Source organism: Podarcis cretensis (assembly GCF_951804945.1).
Source record: "Podarcis cretensis genome assembly, chromosome: 2".
Taxonomy (NCBI): domain Eukaryota; kingdom Metazoa; phylum Chordata; class Lepidosauria; order Squamata; family Lacertidae; genus Podarcis; species Podarcis cretensis.
The window spans coordinates 111,469,719-111,482,075 of NC_137171.1; the positions used below are offsets into that span (position 1 = coordinate 111,469,719).

A 12,357-nucleotide genomic window follows, 5' to 3' on the forward strand; every position below is an offset into this window, starting at 1 on the left:
TTCAGCTTCCTCCCAACAACCTTCAGCTGTTGTCTCTACAAACATCAGCCTGGCTCTCAGTGGCAACAACACAACTGCTGGTCCTGGAGATAGTCCTACCAATGGAAACAAAACAGGACCTGTGTCTAGAGAAGCCAACGTTTCCTCTAGTACTGCTACAACATCCAGAGAAACCCACAAAGCCTCCACAGATGGCAGTCTTAACACTTCTGGCAATATATCCACCCCTGTCCCTTTAGGGGCTGTCACAACAGGCTCTGGAAACTCTGTCACCATTCCTAGTGAGAATGACACATCCCTTGGGAGCATCACAACCACTTGTTTAGACACTGCCACCATTAACGAGCCTTTTTTCATTCTCCCTGGAAACGTGACCAATGTTGTCGGCATCATAGACACTACAACTGGAATGTTTAAAAACATGGCCACAATCCACGGAAATATACCAGCCACTATTGTAGTAGAGACTGTCACCATAGCCAACCCTTCTGAAGAAATTGCCACTGTGCCATCTTCTGGCGATGTCAGGGAGACACCCATTCCTAGAGAGGAAGCTAGTGCCGAGTCTGAAAATTCAACCGTTACACCTAGCTCAATTCATGTCTGTGAGAATGCTAATGCCGCTGGATATATTGAGATCAGAGATCATGGAGATAGCACAATCAGGGAAGACAGCATTGCAACTGCTCCAGAAGATGCCAACCAAACCGAACTCTTAACTTCCTCTTCGAAGGGTGCCAACATCAGCTCCAGAGAGAATCTCGACACCTCTCTTAAAAAGACATGTAGAGATACCACTGCAATTGCTCCTTTCGTTGAAAGCACTCCCGTTCCTGTTGGTACTAAAATGACAGCAACTCCAGGAAACACACACACAAACATGGTTGGGAACATGGTCACCATGAACCAGGGATCCATCGTTGTCTCTGGAGATGCAGTTAGCACCACCTCTGACAAAAACACACACAAGGCCAGTAGTGACTGTCTTGGTGACAATGCCACCCCTGGGAATGACACAGCCACCATGTGCCCAGAGGAAAACTGTTTTCTTCACGATGATGCTATCACCACTGTCTCCATTGAAACCTTTGCTGCATCCCAAGATACCACATTGTATGTTCCTGGATCTGTTACTATCACCACTTTCTCTCAGGATACCACCGAGTGCTCTGCTGAAACAGAACTTGGGAAACCCTCAGAAACTATAGCTGACAAAACCACTATAGCTTCTGGTAACTTCATCACTCCCCGTGAGAAAACTGCCAGCACTGATGTCATTATTCCTACAAATATTTCCAGGAGTGAACCTGCCAGAGAGGCTACTACTAGAGACACAACCACCACACTGGATGACTGGTGTGCTTCTGCTCTTCAGAGCACCGGTGTTGCAACTCCTGAAGAAGTCACCATCCCAAGGACTTCTGTGCCATCTAGAGAGGCAGCTACAATTCATTTAGAGAATGTCAGTGCCACTGTGACCACATCTACTGCTTCTGAGGACACCTCTATCACCTCTGCAGATGCTACTCCCTCTACTGGAAAAAATACTATAGATGATGTTTCTGGAGATGTCTCCACTTCTACCCACAGTGCAGCACAGGACAGAAATCTGAATGCCAGTACTATTGCTGGTAACAGCAAAGCCCCTTCAGATGCCACCATGGCTGTTCCTGTGGTTGCCACACCAAACCCCGGGTCTGCTACTAACATTTCTTTGCTCTCAACAGAAGTAGAAAATGATGCTGCAGAAGCGACTACCACCAAGGACACACCTGGTTCTTTGCTAATCAACACAACTAAGAGCAGAGACACCTCTACTGACACGCCAGAGGAGATGTGCTATGAAGACAGAGTTGATTCTGTGTACAGTGAGACCACCACAATCAGGGGACATATGCCTACCCCTCGTTTATCATTCTCAGCTGGAACTAGTATTCAAGAGGCCAACACAAGTCCAGGAGATACCACCCCTGCCTTTAGTTGCACCACCAAAATTCCAGAGGGTGCACACCTTGCGGGGACAGTTAACTCTGTGCACAATGAGATGCTCCTCACCCTTGAGCAGGCATCCTGTAGGAAAACAACCAGTAGTGGATGTGTCATTGCTGAAGCCACCACACAAAGTGAGAGGAACCTAACAGAAAATGCTGCTGGCTCGTCTGGAGACAAGAAGATATGGATTGATACCCCCATGGTGGTAGGAACTAAGAAAGGGTCACCAGGCCCCAGTGCAACTAGCGGGACTTTTAAAATATCTGAAGCCACTACTACTTTTGAAGATGCCAGATACACCGCTACTACCAGTGTTTTTTCTGTAGCTAATGAAGACAACACCACGGCAACGTCTGTAGGCACCAACTTCATTCCTACCACCAAATTCAACGAACCTATTGCTACCAACGTCTCAGGAGATGTTTCTCAAACCAACATCCTTGGGGGAGATGCTACCACCACCACCACTACCATGGGAGCCACATCCACAGTTGCTTCCCATAGAGATACTGTCATGGCCACCCAGGCTTTCCCTGAAGATATTACTATTATTTCTAGAAACAGATCTACTAACATCCTTCAGGATACCCCAAAACTGGGAGTAGTTACCTCAGAGGATACTGCTGCTGCTGCTGCTGCTACTTCTCTCAGAGACATCAGAATCCATTGTGATGTCCTTACTCGGGGGACAAGGTCTTCCACAGACACTGACATTCTTGAAGAAACCTCTGATCTAGCTAAGATTATTCCAAAAGATGATCTCAGCAGTCACCTTTCTGATTGCAGGACTATAGTTACAACAAATGTAAGCACTAGTACCAGCAATACCTTGAGTGATACTGTTTCTACTCCTGATAATGCTACTTCTGTGTTCAAGATCACTACTAGCTGTGATGGAATTCCACCTTCTAGGGATGTCCCAGCCACCATTGTAAGTGCCAGGATCCAGGATCAGACCACAACCACTGAGGCTCCCACTGTTGTCCCGGAGATATGCTCCTTTGCTACAGGAGAAAATGTCACCACCACCACCACCACACAAACTGTCACTGGAGATGCCACCATAACTACTGTCCCACAAGGCACAGTCACCGGTAATGTCACCATCATCAATAATCCTGAAAATGCTGCCAATATAACAGTCAGCCCTAGAGATGCAGATGATGATGCTTCTAATCCGTGGGACAGAACCAATTTGACCCTTGAAGAAATAGTCCCCACAGGGAAGACACCTTCCTTGGGTAATGCAATCAATGTGACCACACCTCTAAGAGAAGCCAGTGCTCATCCACACAGCTTCCCTCCTACAGAGGCATTCAGCACTCCGGACAGCACCCTTTATGGTGACACCACTGGTCACCCAGAAGCAGTATTCATTCCAAGCCAGGACACTGTTTCCATACCAGGAGACACTTCTAAGATACCTGAGACATACATTGCCTTTGACAATTCTATCCTTCCCACCCAATTGGTTGATGGAACTGACCTGCCTGTTGCTACTTCTACCCCTAGAGCCACTCCTAGCATTACCACTTCTGAAGACCTGAGCATCATCACTGTTGCCCCTGAAGCTACCACAGTTCATGGATGGGCAAATGCCAATGAATATAGAGGGGCTATTGCTACCCCTGTCCCTGAGCGTACCCCCACCACATTAGATGTCATTGTCCTTTCTTCTGGAGATAGAACCACAGGCCTCTCTGGTAGCCAGGACACAATCACCACTGCCACACTCTCTGAGGAGATCATCGCCACTGAAGATGCTGCCGGGGTCCCTGGATACAACACTTCTGACACCATTGCTCCAACAGCCACTGCACTTGGAGTCATTCACCCCACCACTGAGACTGCTTCTGGAAAGGTCGCCAGCACAATCAGTGGCAGCCCAGAAAAAAGAGGTGCATTTACAAAGGTCTCCAGACCTATTCTTGAAAACACCAACACCAAGTATGAAACTTCTAGCCCTAACCCTAGAAGCCACTATGGGAAGACACCAACATCTGACACTGTATCTATGCCTATGACTAATTTGGCCCCCAAAGTTACCTTTGGCAGTGATTTCTCCAAATCTGTCATTCATACAGGTGAAACGGCAACTGATAAAATTCCTGATAGTAGTGCAAATGTTGCCAACAAAGCCTCTAGTGGAAACTCTACCTCTACCACTGGAGGTAATAGTTATTTCTCTGAAAGCTTCGCCACCTCTGAAGGGCCAGTTACTTCTGGGCAGATCAGCATGGCAGCTATTCTTGAAGACACTGAGACACAGAAAGACACCTCTGGGGCAAGCAGTTCCCTTGAAGAGACACCTGTCACTGAGGTGTGTTCCGTCTCTGAAATGAACCATACCTGTAGAGAAGACACCAACATCACTCCTGAAACTACACTTACAGAAGATCCCATATTGTTCCCTATTGCTGCTGCCACTACTCTAAGCAGTGGAACCATCCTTTCCCATAGTGAGACTACATCTTTAGGGAAATCTACAGACTTAAGCTTGAGTACCATCTCTTCAGCAGATTCCATCGCCAGGACTTTCACCAACCCAAGAGACGATGCCCATATTTCCCCCAGGGTAATATCTGTCCCCTCCTCTGGAGGCACTGAAAAAGAGAGCTCAACTATTGGGACCACTCTTGGAACAGCTGAGGCTCATGCTTCTAAAGCTACTCCTCCTCCTGAGGAGAGTCTCGTCCCTGGTGACACCAGTGTTTCTGAAGATACCAGTACTAGGGCAGCCACATTTGAAATTGGAAAGTCCTCCGCATCTGGCGCTAACAGTGTATTGGAAAAACACTCCAGTTCAGAAGCAGCATATACCACTACCATCAGCAGTGCCTCTTCCCCTAGGATTATTGACACCACACCTTGTGACAGTGATAGACCTGATGAGACACTTCCTTCTGGGAAAGTCACCACCATTGATGTCCATGGTAAGATACCCAGTTCCAGAGCTACCACCTCTCCTAGAGAGGCTTTAGTATTTCAAGACAATGCTACCAGTGCTTCAGGACGCCCAAACACCCCTGAAAATATCAGAAATGCACCTGAAAACTCAATGGCTGCAGTCAGCATTCCTGTCTCTGAAAGCAACAGTGCTGCTCTAGATAATCTCGTTACCACCACACTTGACATGTCCAGTGACACCCACACTAGAGAGTCTGCTACCATCGAAAGGGCCCAGGATATCAGTTACAGAAAAAGACCCACTCTAAAACTGAGAGAAGCTGATACTAGCACACTTACAGGCATTGCAATGGTTCCAGGAGGGTCTTCCACCATCCCTCCAGCAGAAGCAACCACCGTCACATCTGGAAAGACCATGGACAACAGTTCAGAGAGCCCAATGTCCACAGAACAGGACAGTGCAGCTGTCTCTGGGGACCCCTCAGCTGCCCCAGGGTTGGTCCTCAATGCCAACATCGGAGAGACTAGTATTGCTATAACTGGAAAGACCATGGATCCTACCACTAGCTCCATGGATCCAGGTGTGACTCTAGCTATTAGTTTGGGAGAGGTGCCTGATGCTGCCACGTCTGGAGAAAGTGTTGACACCACTGCAGAAACTCATGGACACAACTTGGCTGCCCTGGAAGTGTCTCTTATGGCCACCCCAAGAGGAGTTGCCAAACCTGGAAATGCCACTGAAGCCAACCAAAGGGAGACACCCACAGCCATATGTGAAAGCACCACAGTTATTCACAGGAAAATATCGCCCGCAGTCCCTGGGAAGACCCCCACCACTGCCACCTCTGGAGCATTCCCTTCCACCGCTCTTGGTGAGATTCCACCCACTGTCTCTGAAGATGCTGCCATGGACTCTAAAGGGAGCCCTTCTGCTGCACCTACAGAGAACACTCCCATTGCTGCCCCTACCCGCAAAAAGGCTCCTGTGGTTGCCCCCAGAGCGGCTACCACCACTTCCCAAGGAAAATCCAGCATTACCAAGCCAGGTAAGCCAGATACAATCTGGGTTTTGTGAATGCTAGCTAAATATCATTCTATTTATTAACTGATATACCACAAAATGACAAAATAAGCTTCTAAGCCATGGGTAGGCAAACTAAGGCCCGGGGGCTGGATCCGGCCCAATCACCTTCTCAGTCTGGCCCATGGACTGTCCGGGAATCAGCATGTTTTTACAAGAGTAGAATGTGCCCTTTTATTTAAAATGCATCTCTGGGTTATTTGTGGGGCATAGGAATTCATTCATTTCCCCCCAAAAATATATAGTCCGGCCCCCCACAAAGTCTGAGGGACAGTGAGCCAGCCCCCTGCTGAAAAAGCTTACTGACCCCTGTTGTAAGCGGTTTGCAAAATATTTTTAAAAAAACAAGTTGCCTGAACTTTAAAATAGAAACATAATTAAACTATTTGTTGATTTAATGTCTTTACTTTGGAATATGGAAGGGAAGTCAGCCTTTTGGGCAACCAGGCCTGTGACTGCTTAGGCATAGCTCAGTTGGTAGAGCACGAGACTCTGAATCCTGGGGTTGTGGGTTCAAGTCCCATGCTGGGCAAAAGATCCCTGCATTGCAATGGGTTGGGCTAGATGAGCCCTTTCAACTCTACAATTCTAAGACCTTAAAATAGCCACTGCAGGTCCCTCAGCACTAACATCCTATGTGCCTGTGAGGGGCACAGCTCTGTCCCCTAAGAAGCTTGTGAACAATATTGCACCCAGGTGTCCATTGGTCTTTGGGATCGTCATATGTGATTGGGCAACCATTGTGAAATCTTAGCCCCTGGTTTTCATAGTGGAAAGCAAGCCTTTTGAAAGAGGCATAGGCATGGGAGCTATGAGTTGGCTCCTGGCACATCCTTCCAACCCAGTTTTTGTGTGTGCTTGATTGAGATGCCAGAAGCCAACCTTCCTATTTTAATTAATGTACCACCTCTTTCCATATGAACCTACCCAGACCTGAGATCATCTTCTGAGGCCCTCCTTCGTGTGCCTCCTCCTCGAGAGGTCCACAGGGTGGCAACACAAGAGCAGGGCCTTCTCTGCAGTGGCTCCCCATCTGTGGAACGCTCTCCCCAGGGAAGTTCGCCTGGCGCCTTCAATTATACACCTTCAGGCACCAGGCAAAAACATTCCTTTTTAACCAGGCCTTTGGTTGACCTGATGGACATCCTATACCCTTTTAAAATGTGGATTTTTTTGGGGGGGGGTGTTATTGGGACGCGGGTGGCGCTGTGGGTTAAACCACAGAGCCTAGGACTTGCTGATCAGAAGGCTGGCGGTTCGAATCCCCGTGATGGGGTGAGCTCCCGTTGCTCGGTCCCTGCTCCTGCCAACCTAGCAGTTCAAAAGCACATTAAAGTGCAAGTAGATAAATAGGTACCGCTCCAGCGGGAAGGTAACCGGCGTTTCCGTGCGCTGCTCTGGTTCGCCAGAAGCGGTTTAGTCGTGCTGGCCACATGACCCGGAAGCTGTACGCCGACTCCCTCGGCCAGTAAAGCGAGATGAGCACCGCAACCCCAGAGTCGTCCGCAACTGGACCTAACAGTCAGGGGTCCCTTTACCTTTACCTTTATGTTGCCAAACTCCATCTAACCCTAGGCAAAGGGTTAAGCTAGCAACTGTCCAGCAATGGGAACTTCCAGCATAGTGCGACAGCCCTGGTATAAATGACTTACCCAACCCACCCCTATGGCTGACTTCTGCATAGAATCATAGAATCTTGGAAGGGTCCCTGAGGGTCATCTAGTCTAACCCCTGCAACGCAGGAATCTCAACTAAAGCATCCATGACAGATGGCCATCCAAACTCTGCTTAAAAACCTCCAAGGAAGGAGAAGCCACCACCTCTCATGGGAGTCTGTTCCACTGCCTAACAGCTGTTACTATCAGACAGTTTTTTTCGAAAGTTTAGACAAAATCTCCTTTCTTGTAACTTGAAGCCACTGGTGCGAGTCCTATCCTCCAGAGCAGGAGAAAACAAGCTTGCTCCATCTTCCATGTGACAGCCCTTGAGATATTTGAAGATGGCTATCCTATCTCCTCTCAGTCTCCTTTTTTCCAGGCTAAACATACAGTGGTGCACCGCAAGACGAACGCCTCGCAAGACGGAAAACCCGCTAGACGAAAGGGTTTTCTGTTTTGGAGGCGCTTCGCAAAACGAATTTCCCTATGGGATTGCTTCGCAAGACGAAAATGTCTTGCGAGTTCCTGCACGTTTTTTCCCTTTCCCCCCCTTTTTCTAAGCCGCTAAGCCGCTTATCAGCTGATCCGATAAGCCGCTAATAGCGCTAATCTGCTAAGCCGTCAATGGGCTTGCTTCGCAAGACGAAAAAACCGCTAGACGAAGAGAATCACGGAACGGATTCTTTTCGTCTTGCGAGGCACCACTGTACTCAGCTCCTTCAAGCGTTCCCCGTAAGGCTTAGCTTCCAGACCCTTGATCATCTTGGTTGCCCTCCTGCTTGTCAACATCCTTCTTAAACTGTGGTGCCCAGAACTGGAGACAGTATTTCAGGTGTGGTCTGTTCAAGGCAGAATAGAGTGGTACTATTACTTCCCTTGATTTGGGCTCTAGACTTCTGTTGATGCAGCCTAGAATAGCATAAGCTCTTTTTTTTTGCTGCTGCATCACACCGTTGACTCATGTTAAGCTTGTGGTCCACCAAGACCACAGTGTAACTGCAAAGCACTCTGCACATGACCAGAGTCTCATTGACTCATGTGATCCAAAATTGTATGAAAGCATTGAAAACAATTTCCACTGACCACAAAGGACAAGCATAAGCTCCAGATGAAGCAGCAGCAAGCCAGATGAGATTAAAGCAGCTCATTCTTTCTCTCCTTGTCTCCTGCAGTGACCCTTCTGCCATATTGGCCCACGCTGCTCATCGGCCTGCTGGTCATCCTGGTATTGGCTGTTGGATTTTGCATGGTAAGGAAGACAGGCACTTCACACACACACACCCCGGACATTGTCAGATATACCCTTATTGGGTGTGTAGGTGTTAAAACAGAAAGAGGGCATTTGTTTGTTTGTTTAATTTTAATAATATTTTAGATTAGAGGAAATGGGCAGGGTGGGGGTAGGGGTGGCAATTGTCTTGTTACTTTAAAAAGTCTTAGGTGTTTTCTAAGCCTGGGAATAATGGATTCTGCCTACTTCCAAGATGAAAAAGCACAACAAATTTAAATTAATGGATATTTTTCGGTTTAGAAAAGGACCAAAACAGTGGGGATTTTTTTTCCCACTTTAAGAAAAACAAAGCCCTAATTAGCTGGGGGGGGGGGGAGAGAAAGAAAACTGACACTTCTAGAGAAAACTGCATGAACTTTAAAAAGCAAGTGTTGTGTATTGAGTCAAAGGATTTTATATCTGTATTATTATTGTCTGTATTTGCATTAGGGTAAAGTAACTGCCTTTTGGTTCCAGAGGGTACAGCTACTATTGGTTCATTTAAGCTGCTGTATTTGGATCCTCTGTCTTATTGGTTTCCTCCAAAAGGCAGGACTGTGATTGCCTGTTATTGTTCCCTCCAAAATGTATCCTTTCTAGCTAGTTCCCTGTCCCTATAAATGTAGCTCTCCCCTCCTCAGGCCCCAGTCTTGTTGCTTTAATAAAGAAGTGTTACTAGAGAGCTGTCTCCAGCATATTATGTCAAGAGAGCTGAAATCACAAACCCCACGTCACAACAGCAAGTACAGTAGAAGGATTTTAAAGAGACAATATATGGAGGTTTTCTATATTAAAGATTTTTTAAGGGAGGGACAATGAGGGATTCAAGGAGGAGAGTTATGCATGCCAGATGTTTTAGTGCATTTTCCCCAAAATCAGAAAGAGGGTGTTTTTTTGAGCCAGGACTTGAGGGTCCTTTCCTTTGACTTGCATGTTATTATTGCTCTAAACATATATCAGTGATTCATTCATTCATTCATTCTCTCTCTCTCTCTCCTAGGTCATCTACTATGCAACATTCTTCATCCTGGTCACCTACTCAACATTGTAATTGAACATATTCCCCTGAACCCATTTTGAAATGAGAGTATCATCAAAATTTTGAGGGTCTGATTCTGGTAGGCAGCCCGAGAATGGGTGGTTGTAGCTGATATTGGAGAGGGAAACGGGGGATAGGGGGGAGCCATGCATGTAAAGGCAGCCCTCTTAAGGAAAATCAATGGATGCTAGAGAAGGTTTTGATCACAAATGACACTAACTAGTTCTGCACAAGTGGATTCATTTATTAATCAGTGTTGCTTTTATAACGCTAGCGCAAAGCCATCAGGTTTCAAAATGGGAGGGCTGTCTGCCTATAATTTCCCAAATGGAAACCTTAGTTTTATAGAATCGTAGAATCAGAGTTCAAAGGGGCTGCACCACATCTAGTCCATCCCTGTGCAATGCAGGAATCTTTTGCCCAGCGTGGGGCTCGAACCCACGTCGAAAAACCTGATGTCACCAGGTTAAGGAGACCGATTGCTTCAACTTCCTTACTGTAGCAATCTGACCACTGTGGGGTTAACGGTAGCATCTCTTATGGTTACGGACTGCATCAAGGTTCCAGCATGGAAAATGAATTCATTCCCACTGCTTTTCACTTTCTGTGCAGTGTTGTTCCAGAAACAGGCCAGCCTTGCAAACCTGCAAATAAAGTTAGTAGGAGTTTCATATCTAAAAGAAACGGCATGTGAGGTTGCTGCTGAATATTGGTTGTCCCATGTAGTGTATATTCCTGTTGCCACAAGCCTCCTAAATAGTGAACAGTAGAGTATGGTTACCAGATTTTTTTCCCAATGAATCCGGGGACACTTTTTTTTTAAGCTGAGAAGCAACAGGGAGTCAGTAGTGGGGATGGTGAGGCAAAAGACCCTGGGCCCAAGCACACATGCATATGGTATAAAGGTGCAAAGCCCTTCTTTCACACTCTGTGAAACATAAATGCACAGAATTTTTTTAAAACTGGGCAATGGTGCGCTGCCTGCCCGTGACTCCCGAGCCTACCCCAATCTGTCAAAACGAAGAGGGGAGGGGGCAGGAGATCTGTATCACCGGACGTCCCTGGTTCCCCTTCGACAATGGCGGTGGCAGCAAGCAGCTCCTGAAGCCAGCCAGAGCCAACTGTGCTACCGGGCTGGCTCCGGGCTACTGAAACTGCCACTGCCACGTTTCCCAGGGACAGATTTGCAAATCCGGGGACAGTCCCCGGGAACTGGGGATGGTCTGGTAACCCTACAGTAGAGCATGGTACAGTGGTGCTGATCTGATCTCCGGGCAGCCGAATCGCTATTGCTTCCTGGTGCCAGCAAGGTCAGTACAGTACAGTGCAGTGCAGATGCACCAGCAAAGCCAGCCCAGCACACCTAACAATATGTTTGCACCATGCCAAACTCTCTACCAACTTGTCTCTCCTCCTCTTGAGGATCAGCAGCAACCCGGCGGTAACCGAGGCATCCGTGATCAGCAATGTATCCATGTTGCCATTTGCCAGTTACCCCACTCCAAAGACAGACGGCATTTAGCGCGGTTGCCAAACTACAGGCTAAGAGAAACGCACACCTGTGAGGTGTTCAGACGGCCTTTTCTAGGGAAGTATGCTGGCAGGTGCATTTTGCCTGATTCCTAGCTGTTTTATCTTCTGCTCCCCCAAGGTGCCCGCATGTTTGGTATGCTTATAGTTCAGCGCTGTTATATCGATGCTTTAAAAAACAAAACAAAACCCTTAACCATTGCCCAGCAGAAGAAGCAGAAAATATAACACGTTTTAAGAGCTCATCCAGACTTCCTTTGGCACCACTCTTTCAGACACAGATCTGCGCTTTCCAGGTCTGTCCCAAGCATTTGTTTTCTTAATTCCACTGCTTTATTTCTTTCTTTTAATTTATATAGAGCAGAGTAAACACTGCTCTAAACATAACATGCTGATATGTTTAGACTAAGCTCATAAAGTTGTCTTGATTATAATAGAATAGAATAGGAATAGAATAGAATAGAATAGAATAGAATACTAAAAGAAAGAATGTAGTGATACATGATTTGCAATGTAAATAAGAACTTGAATGAAAAAATGATGAGCACTGGTGGAGGGAAGTCACAAAGGTGTATTATCATCCACCTATTTCATGTACTGGTACTTCTTTCTTACCTTAACTTTTTTCTTTCGTGTTTCTTCCTATCCTTTCCCCCCCTTTTTTGTTATTATTATGTTATTATGGATGTAAGTTTATGTGTATGTTTATGAATGTCTGTATGAATGTCTAATCAATTAAAATAAATAATTAAAATAATAATTATTTATTTATTGATACATATTCCAAGATATACGAAAATACCCACCCATTGCAAAGTATCTTTTTATAATATAGTGAGATAAAACAGCTACTTTAGTCTATAAGAGAACAAAGTCAGGA

The 12,357-nt window shown here is 46.5% G+C and overlaps 1 protein-coding gene across 1 annotated transcript; it reads left to right on the forward strand.

The window, feature by feature from the left end:
- Positions 1 to 892: 892 nt before the first annotated feature.
- Positions 893 to 10,626, forward strand: LOC307210932 (uncharacterized protein; the record flags this gene model as incomplete). The annotated part of the gene is made up of 3 exons (XM_079967136.1): positions 893 to 5,945; positions 8,811 to 8,887; positions 9,909 to 10,626. 3 exons carry the CDS (start codon positions 893 to 895, stop codon positions 9,957 to 9,959), a joined length of 5,181 nt encoding a protein of 1,726 aa, XP_079823262.1. The 3' UTR covers positions 9,960 to 10,626.
- Positions 10,627 to 12,357: the final 1,731 nt, after the last annotated feature.